The sequence below is a fragment of the Taurulus bubalis genome, assembly GCF_910589615.1.
Source record: "Taurulus bubalis genome assembly, chromosome: 4".
Classification (NCBI taxonomy): domain Eukaryota; kingdom Metazoa; phylum Chordata; class Actinopteri; order Perciformes; family Cottidae; genus Taurulus; species Taurulus bubalis.
In genome coordinates, this window is record NC_136592.1 from 17925106 (window position 1) to 17942214 (window position 17109).

Consider the following 17109-nt stretch of genomic DNA (forward strand, 5'->3'; position numbering starts at 1 on the left):
GTTCGTGTGAGCTAACGTTGCTGGTTTGTTCCCGGGATGTGATGTGAAATATTGTACCGAGTGACACATAAGCATGTTTAACTGCTGCAACAACGCTGACATTACGTTAATGGTTTAATGTTTAATGTTTTAAAGCAAGTGCGGATCGCTTTTTGATTCAATGAGTTTAGGACAATTGCAAGTCGACACCCACTGGCTTTGCACTGTTGCTGTGTTTACCATGTCGTTTGCTCTTTTGTAGCTCATGTGGTTGATTTAAGAGATTCTTCTTGGATTCCTCCATATTATCTATGCATCTTTTTTAGGGGATACAGTGGTTAAAAAGCATTACACCAGTTTCTCCTGATATCTTGATGATTGGGCTGATTCCTCCAGATTTGCTGCATGCTGAAGCATGTTTATGTGACTCTTTGCCAGCTCAGAGGAAAATAATGTGGCTGTGCAGTCGGTGATAAGTGATTGAGTTAGTGTGGCAATAACAGATAGGGAGTAGCTGTGCGGGATTTACATGGTTACAACCTCAGACTGTGATTGTGAGTCCCATTCACGTGCACATATATGATAACTTAGTGGTGGTGTGTTTGTGATTATTGCAGATAGATATTTGGCATTGTCTGTTATCAGAGTCCGTAGAGATGTTCGTTAACAACCTCCAATATCCTTGTCTCCATCCGTCTAGTTTTAAAGTGCCTGTAAACTAGAATGCATTCTCGGACCTGTCACGATCATCTATAATGTCAGATGGAAAATTGTATTTCAGATAACCGCATATCATGGTGATTTATAGATTTTTCAGTCTTTGCTCTGAATTTGCCTTTTTTTTTTTCTTTTGTTAAATTGTCAGTTCTAGACATCTTTTGACCTGCAGCATTTTAAGAAAGATAAACCTTGAAGATTGAAAAAAAAAAGACATCAACATTGTGCAGTTAATGTTTTTCTAGTTGATAGCCAGAATGGTCTGTCCACAATACCTCCTTATTTGCTCTGAATAAAGTCTGAATCAACACATTATTCTGACATCACTAGTTAGTCCACCTTTAACAAGTTGACTTTTGCATTTCTTAAACTGTTTGTTTGTTTTTGTCTGTAATACACTGTTTTCTATGCCATTCATTGTGTTTTCAGAGTTTCCTAGGAGGTTTGTTTGGGCCGGTATGTGAGATAGACGTACTGCTGAATGATGCAGAGAACAGAAAGACAGCTGAGTTGAAGACAGAAGATGGGAAAGTGGAGAAACACTACCTGTTCTACGACGGAGAGTCTGTGTCTGGCAAGGTAAACTGAGTTGACATTATTTATACAGTGGGATTCAGAGCGCAAGGTCCCGTAAGGCATTCCTACACAAAGCATGATTTAAATTTGCTGTCTTTTATTTATCAGTTAACAGTACTCCGTAGGCAAATAATGGACTTCTCGAACACACCACAGTCTATTCTGGGATCCTCTCTTTACCTGAGCCTAGTTGGAAATGAAGGTTCTATTGATGTGTTTGAAAGATTTGCTCTGACCTGAAGTGGATCATCTATGTTTAGGAGCCACAAATGTTTCAGCTGATTCATAAGCTTTATTAACCAATATTGTAGCATCCAATATATCTGTAATAACAAGGGATATCTTAGTTTTTTTTCCTTTAAGCGTCAAATGTATTGATACATTGGTAATGTGTCAAACTGTCATTGTGACAACATATTTTTGGTTCATATGACACTTGATCTACTCGGGAATGTTCTCCCCAGGTAAATCTAAATGTAAAGCAGGGAGGAAAACGACTGGAGCATCAGGGCATCCGCATCGAGTTTGTTGGACAAATAGGTAAGCGTGATTAAAGTACACTGTATGGAGATTTTAATGAGCGTACTCAACTCTTTTATTGCTTAAATTAAACACTTCTAAATGCGCCTTGAATGCATCGCTTTATAGCTAGAAAAAAAAAGTACCTTTCAACTGTACGCTGCTGGCTTTCCCATGTGGCTAAAAGGTTTAGCAGAGCATGTGGTAGTCATGTGCCGCCTGCCACAGTGGAGCTAAACCCTCCTCCAACAGGAGGAGAAGGAGGAATGACAGCAGTGTGTTTTAAGAGCATGGAATCAAAAGTCAACTTATGTGTAGTGCCTTTCTTGAATTATACACTATCACTCTAAATCCACTCTGCTGTATTTCAGAGCTGTTCTCTGATAAGAGCAACACCCATGAATTTGTGGACTTGGTGAAAGAGTTGGCTCTACCTGGAGAACTCACCCAGAACAGGAGCTATGATTTTGAGTTCATGCAGGTGGAGAAGCCCTATGAGTCGTATACTGGAGCAAATGTCAGGCTAAGGTAGGTTTATTACACAGCTTGACATCAGATTAATGGCAGGTTCTCATATTCCTCTTGTGCTGTTACACCACTATAGGGTGGATAGTTACAGGGTAAGTTATATACATATATATACACATATATGTATATACATATATTTATATATATGTGTATATATGTATATATAGTGTGTGTCGTATCGGCAGGGTGTCAGTTTACCTCTTAATAAATAATTTAAATAGCCTATTTGTACCTAAATAGCGTATCCCATCTTCTGTGTTCTAACAGGATATGACCTGACACCCACATACATACGTATATTGCTGATATTGGTAGTAGTGCTCAAGTCAACACTGTAATATGTGATTTTTAGTTCTGAAAACTTTCATGATCAATTAGTCAATCCAAATTAATTGAACTAATTGATAAAACATTTTAGTTTCTCAGAAACAGCCCAACTCTGATAACAGTACATGAAATATTAATACAAACTTTTGATACAGTGGGGAATTATCTTTGGATGACGACATGTTCTTCTCACAGGTATTTCCTCAGGGTGACAATAGTTCGTCGTCTGTCTGACTTAGTGAAGGAATACGAGCTGATTGTCCACCAGTTAGCCAGCTACCCAGATGTCAACAACTCGATCAAGATGGAGGTCGGCATAGAAGACTGTCTGCACATTGAGTTTGAATACAATAAATCCAAGTAAGACCAGTGTAGTTTTTCTGGTGAAAACTTATTTGCCTCCACAGCAAAACACAAAACCAAATGAGACCCGTGTTCATGTCCGTTTGAGCAGCTTCTCTCGATGTGTTTCTTTGTTAGATACCACCTCAAGGATGTGATTGTTGGGAAGATCTACTTCCTGCTGGTCAGGATCAAGATCCAACACATGGAGCTACAGCTCATCAAGAAGGAGTTAACAGGCATAGGTAAGAGTCCAGGGAAACCATGTGTGAAACCAAAAGAAATCTGACACATGGTGGGTACATGCGAATGGACAGCAACATGACTCTGTGCTAACGTTGGAGTTCATCCCCTCTACCTATACAATGCTGTAGTTGGTTAATTAGGTCCCAATAAGAACAGAAACGTCCGTCAGCTCTGCTCCACTTTCCATATTTTATCACTTATTGTCATTTTTGTGCTATGTTTTAGGTCCCAGTACTACCACAGAGACGGAGACGGTTGCAAAGTATGAAATCATGGATGGAGCTCCAGTTAAAGGAGAATCAATTCCCATCAGACTCTTCCTGGCAGGTAAGTTGTTTGCTTTTTCTTCTTTTTCTCCTTCATCTTCTCTTGCGGTTATATATATATATATATATATATATATATATATATATATATATATATTTATTTATTTATATATATATATATATATATATATATATATATATATAAACTGACACCCTGCCGATACGACACACACACACTATATATACATACATATACACATATATGTATACACATATATGTATATACATATATGTATATATATATATGTGTATATAGTGTGTGTGTGTCGTATCGGCAGGGTGTCAGTTTACCTCTTAATAAATAATTTAAATAGCCTATTTGTACCTAAATAGCGTATCCCATCTTCTGTGTTCTAACAGGATATGACCTGACACCCACCATGAGGGATGTCAACAAGAAGTTCTCTGTACGCTACTTCCTTAATCTGGTGCTGGTAGATGAAGAGGACAGGAGATACTTTAAACAACAGGTAACACACTAAAAACAAATAAAAAAAGACGATTATACAATGTTGTGTCTTTCTACTTTGAAGTTTAAATTTAAGCTGTATGAATTAGATCTTCTTGTTCATGGAGTACAGCTATATTTCATAAACCAGCAGAATTTGTTTTAAATTATATTTGGATGGATTTAATCTTACCTACACAGGTGTAGATTGTCTCCTTGACTACTTTGTGGATTGTATTACTTGTATCAATACAATATGTGTCTTTGTGCTTTACTACTAATTTGTAGTAACTGTTCCCCAAGAAGCCTAGCAATTGCCAAAAAAGGCAGTGAAGAAGACCACAACTACCAAGCCGACATAGATGTAAACAATGCAGATTTTTTAGTATTTAATATATCCTCTCTGCAGATGCTTTATGAGGAAGGTTATGTTCGATACAATGAGTTTTTGTGAGAAACGCTGAATATCTAGGTGCCACTAGATTTTTAATTTGGATAATTTTAAGTAATACAAGTGTTTGTTCATTCATTCTTCTGCCTCTGTCTTTAGGAGATTGTTTTGTGGCGAAAAGCTCCAGAGAAGATAAAGAAAAGAAACTTCCTTCAGCGCTACGAGTCGCCTGAGCCCCGAACCCAGCCAGTGAAAGAAGAGCAGCCAGAGATGTAATTGCAATGCTATGAACTGAAAATACACACAAAAACACACCAACTCTTCACTGCTGAACAGCCAGAGGTGTGAGGGCTGCCCCACTATCTCCCTGGACTGAGAAATGTACACATGAATACACATAACATACGTACATTCAGACATGCCCATCACTACTCCACAGCTTCAGATGTAAGCGGCTCGACCACCTTCACTCTCTCCCCCAGGACTGAAACTCGCATACATTTGCATACAGTCGCACAAGCATACGATCCATGAAGGCTGGAAGCTCAATGTCAAGGTAAGAGTGCAAATCAAACCAGCTAGGCCACCAAGTTAGGAACAGTGAGGCAGCCTGTTTAATCTTGGGGTCTCAGACTGAAAGCATGCACACACAAGTGATGCCATACGGTCTCAATTTGCTGAAAGCATAAAAAGACAGTAGCAAAGACGGAAAAGAGGAGATGGCCACAGACGACCACCACACCAGTTATCCCTTTGTTCTGCAGCAGGAGCTTCTTTTGTTTGCATATTTGGACAGCACTTATCCTGGACTTTCTCTGGCATCCGAAGCCCCCCATCTTACAAAATGTCAAAAGTCTGAATGAAATAGCCAGTGATTTAAAGTATTCAAGACGTGGGGATCAGCCTGAATGAAGGACACGAGAGGCTAAGCGATGAGTCAACACGTGCTCTGTGACATTTGTCTGTCTACGATGATGCCGCTGTTTTCTCGTTCATCCATCTAGCTGAGAAATTAAGAGTTTCACAGTTGTTAAGTATGTTGTAACAGCCCACTGGCTCATTCTTCCATGCAAATGTCTGTTTAGTGCAACAAATGTCCATCTTAACATGAATTGAATCTTATATTTCATTTTCAAATGTGGCTGTTTTGTAAAAATGAAAACATTTTCCACTCCTCATGTTTTCAGTTTTCAACAACATTTCATTCCATTCAAGCGATGTTTGATTCAAGATGGACATTATCTTTTCAGTGTCATTTATTTTATAAAATAATTTAACTAAATATAAATAATTTAACACTGCAATTAATGATTCATTGCAGTATTCATTCTTCGGCACATTCTTGATTGATTTTTTTATTCTGTAAAATGTCAGAAGAAAAAGTGACATAGGTCCATCACAGTAAGCCCAGCGGCTGAGGTGGCATCTATGTCTTTTTGTCTGAGAAACAGTCCAAATGTGAGAAACACAGCAAATGCTCAGACTGGAGAAGCTTCAACTAATGAATTAAACATCAAAATGGGTTTTTAGTTTATTTACAAATTAACTAATTGTTGTTGGTCTGATATCATACATATCAAGATTCTTGAGCTCAATATGACTTTTTAGTCTCATGTTAAGATGAATAATTGATGCCGTTTTCACTGATGAGGTCTGTCTGGTTACTACAGGATTGCCTCCAAACTGATTTGGAGGTTCACTCTATGGTGCAGGGCCTTATGTTTGCTCTTTAAAGTGCTGTTTATTTATGACGAATCTCGTAGATTAGAAATCATTGTTTGTTTTTCCCTAAAATATTTTAAAGTTCACCTAAATCACAAAAAAACATTATTTTCCAAGCTAGATATGTGAATTATCTGGATTAATTTGGAGTTAGATTGAATTGCCTTGTGCACTACAAATTTCATTTATTTGACGTCCATTCTATTGGGGTGGAGAGAGAGAGAGATTACAAAACCTGGACACATTCAATCTTTCTGGCTATAAGATATACTTTTTTGGGGGATAAAATATGTTTATTTGGGTTAACTGAACCCTTAAACTCCCTCAGTTGACTCACATCAGTTGATTTTCTTCGATATCTTAAAAAGGTTCAAAATGTATGAAGTTGTCCGGCTTCTTGGACCTGAAAATGTCTGTCCGTCACCACCACATGAGTCGCGGTTTCTCTTTTTTATTTTCAATTATTCAATAGAAAAAATGAAATGATGCCAGCCATGATCAGCAGACTGTAGATTCACAATCAGTTTCTGTCTTGTGGCAGCATTTTTCAGCCTGTTGGTGTGGTATAAGTAGGTATACTAATGTTTTAAAAAAATGGCTCACGTCTGCTGTTGTTAGTGCTGGAAGGGATGCTGTATCGATATACTGTAGAATGCAACAATATTCCACTGTGACGCTCAGACCGGCAGTTTAGGTCCTGCTTTAAAGACACGTACGCTCACTCAGTTTGGGAATGTTAGCGGACTTGTGTGTTGGTTAAATTTGCCCTTACGCTCTGATCTGTGGCCAGTTTTGCACTTTCCCCTTATGCTTAACTTTGTTTCAAAGGAGCATAAAAGCTGAAACGAAACATCATTCACGGACAACTTGACCTCAGAGATCTCATGTGTCTATATTTGAAATTATACCGACATTTATACATCACTACTTGTTTTTATTGGACTCGTTAAGATGTACGATATTTGGTTGCTTTTTGTCTGCCGAACAACTAATGCTGTTATGTTTCATTTCATAAACCTCTGAACACTCGCATCTACAGTTCAGATGTATTTGTTCCGTTGCAATATGGTTTTCTTTTGTTTGGTAACTGTGTAATTTATTTTCAGGTAAAGCTGTCTTTCTGTCTGAGACATTTTCTCTTTCTAAACACTGTACAGGTAGGGTTTGTTTGGTGTACTTTTAATACCTCCCAAGGTAATGAAGAAACACTAAAAGGCCAAAATGCTCTGCCTTTGTCTTATCTACTGCATGTTAATCTTTACACAATGTCTAATCATGCCATCATTGTGCGTGTGTGTATGTGTGTGTATGATATGTGTATATACACTAAACCCAAATATATAGCCAAAATGAATCGTGAATAAAGCAAATTTATACAGAATATCTTTCCAACAACACTTGTTCTTGAGCAACCTATGATTATAAGAGTTCAGTTCTTTTTTGTAAAAGAATACATCTCATCATGTTTTGTGCAAAGAGTTAATTCATCCAACAAGAAGTCTGTGAGAATAATACCAAAGGCCAGTCACACACATTTAATACGATCATTTACATTTGTCTGTGTAAGGCTTTTTCAATTGATTTCCACCTGGGGAAAGTGAGTGGTTTCAGAGAGACTTTAATTGCTATGTATTCAAAAACATTGCAGATAGTAGTAACAGCTTTGATAAGCAATGTTCAGTGAGAGCTGGTGTTGGGGTGAATTTGGAGTTATGCCATCAGGATATCTCTAATTCTGGCCACGGCCTGCTAATAAACAAAAGCAATAGATACATTTAGAAAATAACAACGTTTATATTCCTTTGTCTTGAATTATATTAGAGAGAAATATATGGAATGATGGACACTAACTTTCCTCATGGCTTTTTATTAACAAGCCTTATCTAATTTACCAGACATATACTGGACTACAAGTCTGCCTCCTTTCTATTTTGGAAACAAGTAGAAAGTCCTTTCTGAAGAGTTTACGCAAGTCGTTCACCTTCAAAGATCGGTTTGGTGATGAGTGTTCAAAGAGACTCTGTAAACGGGATATCATTTAGACGGCGAGGCAATGATCAGTGTTGCATATACGATCTTCTGGTTCAGCTATAGGGAAGTCCTTTCTATGCCTGTTTATATTGTTTATTACTTTGATACACCGTATTCTAAAATAAAAATAGATTTTAGGTCATACTATGTTATCGAATAACTTCGGATCATTTTAACAAGTAGCTGTCAATATATTTTTTAATAAAATGTATGTAATTGCTTAATATCAACACAGGCACATTTGTGGACAGCTATACAGCGACTGGTCCTGTCCCACGTTGAACTAGCAGGAAGAGAGTAATGTTGACCGTCCTCTGGTGAAGTTGGTGCTGTGTAACTCACACATGTAGACCTGCTGAGCAGCATGGAGCCACAGTAGCACACGTTTTGTACGTAGCCCGCAGGAGGTGCCTACACCTGGGGTACAAACTACTCGCAGCGATGTCAGTAAACCGGTGTATGTATTTGTTTTCTCGACTTCAACGCCACATTAGGACCCGGACTACCCGCACCACTGCTGGCACCTGTCATGCGTCTTCTGGGTCTGGTTTCTTGCACAAACAACCTCAGGCGGGCTCGGTGGTCTGCAGCAGACACGTTTCATCTAACAGCTCTTGTCAAAAACCTCCAGACACTTCTCTGTTTGTCCCCATCTCTCTGAAGACGGACTCCTCGGCAGATGGAGGTGTGGGATTGGAGCTGACGCAACCACTCGATAAAGGTGAGTAAATCTATACTGGAGCAGGTCTTTACTTTTAGTGTCAGTGGCCTATAGGCTTGTGGAATTGTTCATCAATTCAGACAACGAGGTGGTAATTAACATGTGCTGTGGCTTTTCTGTGTGGCAAGACTATCTGAGATATCTCCAATGAACAGTATTTTAAACAGTGTGTGTATTATTGTCTGTGTTAATAATAGACTTAAAAGTTATTTTCTGATTGTTTCTCTGCTTCAGTTGAACTGCTGAAAGTTCTGAATCGGTTTTATAAGAAGAAGGAGATGCAGAAGCTGGCAGCAGACCATGGCCTGGATGGTGAGCCATTTTAATATACTGTCTTTTCACAAATTACAATATATTGTAACGGCATTGTACATTTTTCACTATAGCATGCAGTTAGAATCAGACTGTCGGGGCTCAACGTCAGTCTTTACTAAGGTTGTTTTATGCACCATCGCGTCACACTTTGTTGTTGTTGTGAAATAAATGTATTTGCACTTCTTTGGCCTGATACATGTTTTCATCATCCAGAACTTTATTATGTTAAAAGCATAAAATCTTCATAGAAAAGTATGACGAATAAACTCAATTTGTTTTTCAATTATACGTGAAGTGAAGACTTTCTTGTTGTTGGTCACACATGCTGCCCTGATCTTGTGAAGTTTTGTCAGACTAATGAGAACAGAAATCTAACCTGCATGGTGTGCCTTATGTGTCTTTTGTGTGTATATACAGCTCGTCTGTTCCACCAGGCCTTCATTAGCTTCAGGAAGTTAGTCCTGGAAGTCACATCACTCCCCGCCGATCTGCACATCATCCTTAGTGACATCTGCTCTGGAGCAGGTTTGTTGTTTTTTTAATTAAACCTCAAGATGGAGTTGTGTCGAGATTATATTAATACATTTATTAAATTCAAACAATAAAACACTTTAACGTCTGCTGTTATACAGGTCATGTTGATGACGTCTACCCGTACTTTATGCGTCATGCCAAGAAAATCTTTCCAATGCTGGACTGTATGGATGACCTGAGAAAGATCTCGGACCTCAGAGTCCCTGCTAACTGGTATGTATCATGGAGCCTGACTCAGGAATGTCACAGCAATGGCCTATTCATGTGTAGTAATATGCACAATATTACTTTGTGGTTACATTATGTATGTGTTGGTGTGTGTGTTCTTCAGGTACCCTGAGGCTCGTGCCATCCAAAGGAAGGTGATTTTCCATGCTGGTCCCACTAACAGTGGTAAAACCTACCACGCCATCCAGCGCTACCTGGCTGCTAAATCGGGAGTTTACTGTGGACCCCTGAAATTACTGGCCCACGAGATCTTTGAAAAGAGCAACAACGCCGTACGTGTTTGTCATCTTCTATCATTTAACGGTTTTGGGGAGTACTACTACACAAGTGAAAAAAAAGTCTTAAATCTGAGAAAGAACAATGTCTTTTATCTCACTGTCTATTTTATCTGTGTACTTTTAAAGATTACGTTGTTTATTTCTTGCTCACCACACCGTACTGTTGACTGGTCCTGTGTTTGTATTTCCAGGGTGTTCCATGTGACTTGGTTACTGGAGAGGAGAGGACCTTCATGGACTCAGACGGTCGAGCATCTGGTCATGTGGCCTGTACCATTGAGATGTGTAGTGTCACCACACCTTGTAAGTAAACCTAACGCGTACAAACATTTCTGTTTTAATAGCATATATATATATATAACAAGAAAACTCAACACCTCTCTGTTGGACATCACATTAAGTTGTATCAGCTAAATCAAAAAAATTACGCTTAACTGCTGTCTCTTTCTAAAAGGTGAACTCTCTTAAACACAAAAAAAGTGTGCAAGTTGTGATTTTTTTTTTATTTTTATTAAATTAATTCCAATTAACCACTATCCATAAATGAATGCATTAATATGTATTTGCATTAATATGTATTTGTTGTTGTCAGGTAGCAGACATTTTAAGTCACAAAAACACACCTACTGATATTTTTGATTGGTCACTAGAACCCACTGTTTCTCTTGTCAGGCCATGCAGAAGTTTAGGCACTGCTGGAAATGATGTTTGTGTTCATTGATAAACAAAGAGATGGAATCACCGAGACTATTGAGCCCAAGGTTTGTTTTTCTTTTTGTATGTCTGTCTTCAGATGAGGTGGCTGTAATCGATGAAATTCAAATGATCAGAGATCCATCTAGAGGCTGGGCCTGGACCAGAGCACTGCTGGGTTTGTAACACACATAATTAAAAAACATAATCAGTCAAATAAACACACACACACACACACCCTGTTGAGGAGCTAATATTTCTCTATCTCACCTTATGATTTACTTGGCCTAAGACTGAACGAATGAGTATCATCTAAAACTTTCATTTACCATTCAGTCAATAAAGCTCACACTAAATATTTGCAATTGCAATAGTAACATTCATGATAATGAATCAATGAAAACAATTCAGAATCTCTTGTTTATGGCACACACACAACATGTATACAAGCACACCTCTAACAAACCTAAAGTACGCAGATTTTGCATGTTTGCTTTGTACCTTTTTTGAGTTTTACCATTTATTGACGTTTCCAACTTCAGCGGCTGACATCTTTGTATTTGTTTAGGTCTCTGTGCAGAAGAGATCCATGTGTGCGGTGAACCCGCAGCCATAGACTTTATCAGAGAGCTGATGTACACCACTGGAGAGGAGATGGAGGTGAGACTGTAATATGTGGTGCAGCTGGAAGAGAAGAGTCTCATCTCAGTACTGTTAATCACTGGTTTCTTTTAATCATTGTGTTTGGGTAAACGCTCTCTCGCCTCTCTGTGCCCCTCCACTCCTCCCTCTCTCTTAAGGTCAACACCTACAAGCGGTTAACTCCCTTCTCAATCCTGGATCAAGCCGTGGAAACATTAGACAACTTGAGACAAGGAGATTGCATCGTTTGCTTCAGTAAAAATGACATCTACTCCATAAGCAGACAGATTGAGGCCAGAGGACTGGAATGTGCTGTAATTTATGGGAGTTTACCCCCAGGTTAGTTTGTGAGTAGTTTTTAAAAGGATACTAAGATAAAGGTATGTTTATGTGTAAGACAAATACCTAATATGTTGATGGGGTCCTCAGTAGGGTTGGGTACCGACACGTCCAACACGTCCGGTACCTACCGGACCGAAAAGCAACGAAGATTTCGGTGCTTCCTTCCGGTGCCTGAGCCGATTTAAATACTTTTTTTTTTACACTACTCTGTAAAGTTGCACGGTATATAGATACTAAAAAGGTAGCACGGTGCCCGCACGCTAAAAACGATTATTAAAATAGCGCGGATCAGAGCACACTCGCTGCTCTGCTCTCTGTCTGCCTGCATGCAGAGCGGGGCTCGAGGGGGCGGGGCTTCCAGCGCTCACACACACAGTGCGCGCACACAGAGATCGCTGGAGACACGAGCACGAGCTTTTGAACGTCCGTCCTCGGCTTGATGGAACAAATCTCTCCAGTTGATATTAATGATGACGTGTAGTCCAGTAAAGCAGCAGTTTTAGGATCCAACAGTGTCTGAGTTCTGTTGCACACGGTCCCATCAGGCCACCTGATTGGACTGGTGCCTGTTCTTTTTTTAAATATATATTTTTATAGTTTGAAGTTAAAAGGTTTGAAGCTGTAGTTTGAAGTGTGTTTTGTATGTACTTTTTTATTTATATCTATAGTATACTTTAAACAGTTAATAATATTGTTCAATTTGAAGAAAAAAAATTGGCAATAAAAAAGTATCGGTTCAGGCACCGTTTAGGCACCGGTATCGGTTTAGCACCGGTATCGGAAAAAAACAAACGATACCCATCCCTATACATAACTGTCCACATTGTAAAAATGTGTATTGGCTTATAAACTGTTGTCCAAAAACATCATAAAAATCAAAGAAACCATTGTTTGAGCCTTTTGTGTGATGGAGACTTCTGTATAGCTCCAGACTTTGAAACGGAGACCAAGCGTTGTTGTTCTGTTATTTACAGGCACCAAGCTGTCGCAGGCCAAGAAGTTCAATGATCCTGATGACCCCTGCAAGATACTGGTTGCTACAGATGCTATTGGCATGGGCCTCAACCTGTAAGTACCATCATGCAAACTGTAACACTGTTAAGATATTTCCCTTTTCTTCAACAAGATTAAAAAAAGGCAAGTAATCAAATTATATATATTTTAAGCTTTCTGTATTCCACATTCTATGCAGATGTTATATAAACCTCCATGTTGTATGTTTAGCTAAAATGGTCATTGGGAAACATTTAACAGTCAGTTATTTTATTGTTTGCTGGCATGTTTAGAAAGTCAGAAATGATTTAACCTACACATCGGGGCTTTAACGAGACTTTAAGCTTTATGAAGGCGGTGTAATAGTGACATTATGATTTAAGAAAATGTAGAGATTCCATCCACTCACGATTATCCATTTTTATGCCTTTCTTTGTTTCTCACTTTAGGAGTATAAGACGTGTAATCTTCAACAGTCTGATAAAGCCGAATGTTAATGAGAAAGGGGAGAAACAGATGGAGACCATCAGCACATCACAAGCTCTGCAGATATCTGGCCGCGCAGGGAGGTCAGTTTCATTTTCACCCATATTATGTTAAAGGTGGGAGAGAAGATACCACACACACACACACACACACAGAAAAAGACACACACAGAGAGAAAAAGACACACACAGAGAGAGACACACAGAGAGAGGAAAAAGACACACACGCGTGCACGCACAGAGAGAGACACACAGAGAAAGGGACACACAAACAGGCACACGCACAGACAGAGAGAGACAAACACACACAGCAAAGTACTCAAAACTATTCTTGTGGTAGTTCCCTGCAGTTATGCGTCTCCCGCACCACATTTTTGCCAAGTTGACACACACACACACACACACACACACACACACACACACACACACACACACACAGTCACAAGGTCAAGTCAATACCCACGTCGCTGTCGTGGCTGATAACAAGTCATTTTGTTTCTTTTAAGTAGGTTCTGAAACCCATCTCCTCTGTCACATTATCAGGTTTGCCTCCAAGTTTAAAATGGGAGAAGTTACCACCATGCACAGAGATGATCTGCCTGTTCTGAAGGAAATACTCAGCCACTCTGTTGACCCCATAGAGGTGATCATTTGTACACAAGCCTAAAATCGAACACACGCTCTTCGGTAAAGGTATCAGTAGGATATGGATCAAAACGTAAGTATTTTAATTTGTGTAATTTATGTCTCCTCCTCTGTCTCAGACTGCGGGTCTCCATCCTACAGCAGAGCAGATAGAGATGTTTGCCTATCATTTACCTGATGCTACACTGTCTAACCTTGTCGTGAGTATAGCCCTCTATTCATCCACTTGTTCTCCTACCTACTCAGACCTTTTCTGTCAAATGAGTATTCCTCTCTGGGTGGGTACAGCCTGATTTCTTTTAGGCGCTCATTTGAACGGCTGCCGCATTAATTTTGGGAGGGACTGTTGTTATTGTGTGAACTTCTTAGTCCTAAAGTTTAGTTGAGATGTAAAACGGTAAAGTCAAGTAACATCTTCCTGAAGACATTTTGGAATGATGAATGCGTTGAGTGACACAGCACATTATCCTACCGGGAGAACCGGATCAAAACTGGGCTGCACATTAAGAGATGTACATGGTCATAAAGAATGCAAATAAGTGCCGAGAAGATACCACTAAATGATGACCGTTAAGACAGGCGCTCAAGTCCAGGTGAAGTTGCACTCTAAAGATCATTTAGTTTGGTTTATTACATGCACGCTGTGGCCTCATCTTCTCATCCTGACACATTTTGTGACTCCTCTTTTAAGGACATATTTGTCAGCCTCTCTCAGGTGGACGGTATGTATTTTGTCTGCAACATTGACGACTTCAAGTTTCTGGCTGATATGATTCAGCATATTCCACTGAACCTGAGGTCACGCTACGTTTTCTGCACTGCTCCAATCAACAAGAAACAACCTTTTGTATGCACCTCCTTCCTAAAGGTAAGGATTGGAAGAAGGCATGAAAGAAAGGAGCATATGTGCTTCAGTTAAGCTTGACTGAGAAAAATGTCAATTGTTTCACAATATTCTAATGTTTGGACAGATCAGTCAAGTAACTTGACGTTACATTGTTCTCTGCATGGAGTAACGTTGAACTCCAAGTGGGACTTACAGCTTTGTTGCAGTGATTTGAATCTTGTTGTTTCTGTTAGTTTGCCCGTCAGTTCAGTCGAGACGAACCCCTGACATTTGACTGGGTAGGTCGCCACGTCAACTGGCCTCTATCTGCACCCAAAAACATAAAAGACCTGGTTCACTTGGAAGCTGTTCATGATGTGTTAGATCTGTACCTCTGGTTAAGGTAACGTTATGTTTTTAACACTTCTTCTTCTTATTATTATTCTTCTTGTCATTTAAATGGGTTTATTATGGGAAGTTGTTGTTTTGAAGTAATCATCTATTGGTTGTGTGTGAAAACATGGTGCAGTGAATTTAACTTGACCTTAATTGATGAAACGGAGCTAATCATCATGGTCATGTTTCGTCTTCTTTACAGTATAACATTGTATTTTTGTCTGTCTCTGCAGCTACCGTTTCATGGACATGTTCCCAGACACAGCCTTGGTTCGGGAAACCCAGCAGGAACTTGATGATATCATACAACAGGGCGTTCGAAATATCACCCGTCTCATCAGAGCCACTAACCCAACCATCACTGACCCCCTGCAGACACAAGGCAGCATGGGTGGACAAGCAGGTGGTAATAATGCTAGTGCCAGCAGCAATCATTTGACCAACAGCAGAGGTCAAAGGGCACGAAGCGGCTCAGGAGAGATGGACAGCTCTCTAGCTAGTCGCCTGGTGAGAGACGGGCTGTTGACTCCTGATCTGCTCCGGCAGCTTCAGAGGGAGTGGTCTAAAGATCAAAAGCAGGAATTCACCAATCAGGATGCACTTGATACAGAGCTTCACAATAATAATAACAAAGGGAAAAGGAAAAAGAAAAAGAAATGAAAGAAACACACGTGGTCAACACTTGAGATTGATAACTGATACAAGCCTTGGATCACATCTGGTGGTTTGTTTTTAGTCCTGGACGGCTTGTAAAAACACCAAAATGGCTTTTGAACACGAGTAGTGTTTGATTATGGTCATTGGACATGGACTGAGATTTACATCCCAGTACTGGGTCATTAAACGTTTCCATCTGAATTTCTTGTTTTTATTGTGCTAAAATCTCACATTGTATTCTTCTGTTTCAGTGGGAGCATTAATTGACATGGAAACTCATTTAAATCTGTCAAATTAGCCCAATGACAAACTTTACAGCCCTCACTTGGATTTGGAGACAAAAAATAGACATCCTGCCTGAACTACATGCCCACAGTTGTAATTTACAGACTGACGAGCAACATTATGGTTTCCCACAATGTTTCAGTGCAGAGTCACTCTGTTGAAAATACTAATTTACAAGCATTGTGACCAGGACACACTTTAACATGCACGGTTTGTGTGTGTTTTTCAGGTCAGGAATCGGTTTGCTTTCATCTTGCTCAGTGTACTGTAATGTAAATCCTCAGAAAAAGCATGAGTATGTATCCATCTTAATTGGGCCATTACTGTCAGTGAAAGTAATCTGACATGAACTGCAGTTTTGGACAACGTTTTGTATACATAGAATTAAGTGCATCCCTGTTGGCGTCTATATATACAGCTGAGATGCCATATTTTTTCATGTTTGTTTGTATTTTTAAGGGAAAGATGTTAGTCAATAAAAAATTTACTAAATGTATGTTTTAACAGTCTTGATTTCTTATTTATTTTGTATTATACAGCTCACGTCGGGGAGAAACTAAATGATACAAAAACATGATGAAAATCTAAGTGAAGTTAATTTATAGATTAAATAGTTTTGTTTTAAACTGTCAAAGTCATCAACGATGCATCACAAAAGAAAGATGTTGCTCATTTCCTTGACCTTTTGCTGCGTATGTCTTAGGCGAGGTTTCCGCAGATCTTCACTAAAGGTTGATTGTTGGTCACCAGACACACAACTGGAAAAAAAAATAAAAAGATAGGGTTGGGCGAAGAGCCAGAGAGATTGGAGGAAATGATGGGCTCAAGGGGTTTGGCTTGTTGTTAATCATTGAGTTAGAGTGGTGGTTCTTTGCACAGTGATACAAAACAAGACTATCGGGAGGGAAGAAACAGAT

General features: G+C 39.3%; 2 protein-coding genes across 2 annotated transcripts; both read left to right on the forward strand.

The window, feature by feature from the left end:
- Positions 1-2202: 2202 nt before the first annotated feature.
- On the forward strand, positions 2203-5747 carry vps26a (VPS26, retromer complex component A). The gene is made up of 6 exons (XM_079216911.1): positions 2203-2319; positions 2842-3006; positions 3127-3233; positions 3460-3561; positions 3921-4030; positions 4559-5747. The coding sequence occupies exons 1-6, from the start codon at positions 2267-2269 to the stop codon at positions 4673-4675; spliced, it is 654 nt and encodes a 217-aa protein (XP_079073037.1). The 5' UTR covers positions 2203-2266; the 3' UTR covers positions 4676-5747.
- A 2846-nt stretch (positions 5748-8593) lies between these two features.
- supv3l1 (SUV3-like helicase) lies at positions 8594-16651 on the forward strand (the record flags this gene model as incomplete). The annotated part of the gene is made up of 16 exons (XM_079217011.1): positions 8594-8873; positions 9108-9185; positions 9606-9713; positions 9821-9935; positions 10054-10222; positions 10420-10531; positions 11022-11099; positions 11490-11581; positions 11722-11902; positions 12880-12973; positions 13348-13467; positions 13927-14026; positions 14148-14228; positions 14720-14896; positions 15109-15257; positions 15484-16651. 16 exons carry the CDS (start codon positions 8594-8596, stop codon positions 15908-15910), a joined length of 2361 nt encoding a protein of 786 aa, XP_079073137.1. The 3' UTR covers positions 15911-16651.
- Positions 16652-17109: the final 458 nt, after the last annotated feature.

What these genes read in the sequence shown, in the direction of transcription:
- vps26a (XM_079216911.1), top strand. Translation starts at nt 2,267, where the DNA reads ATGCAGGTGGAGAAGCCCTATGAGTCGTATACTGGAGCAAATGTCAGG. An exon ending in GAAGGAGTTAACAGGCATAG is followed by an intron (nt 3,234 to 3,459) that starts GTAAGAGTCCAG and finishes GCTATGTTTTAG; the next exon opens with GTCCCAGTACTACCACAGAG. An exon ending in GGAGATACTTTAAACAACAG is followed by an intron (nt 4,031 to 4,558) that starts GTAACACACTAA and finishes CTCTGTCTTTAG; the next exon opens with GAGATTGTTTTGTGGCGAAA.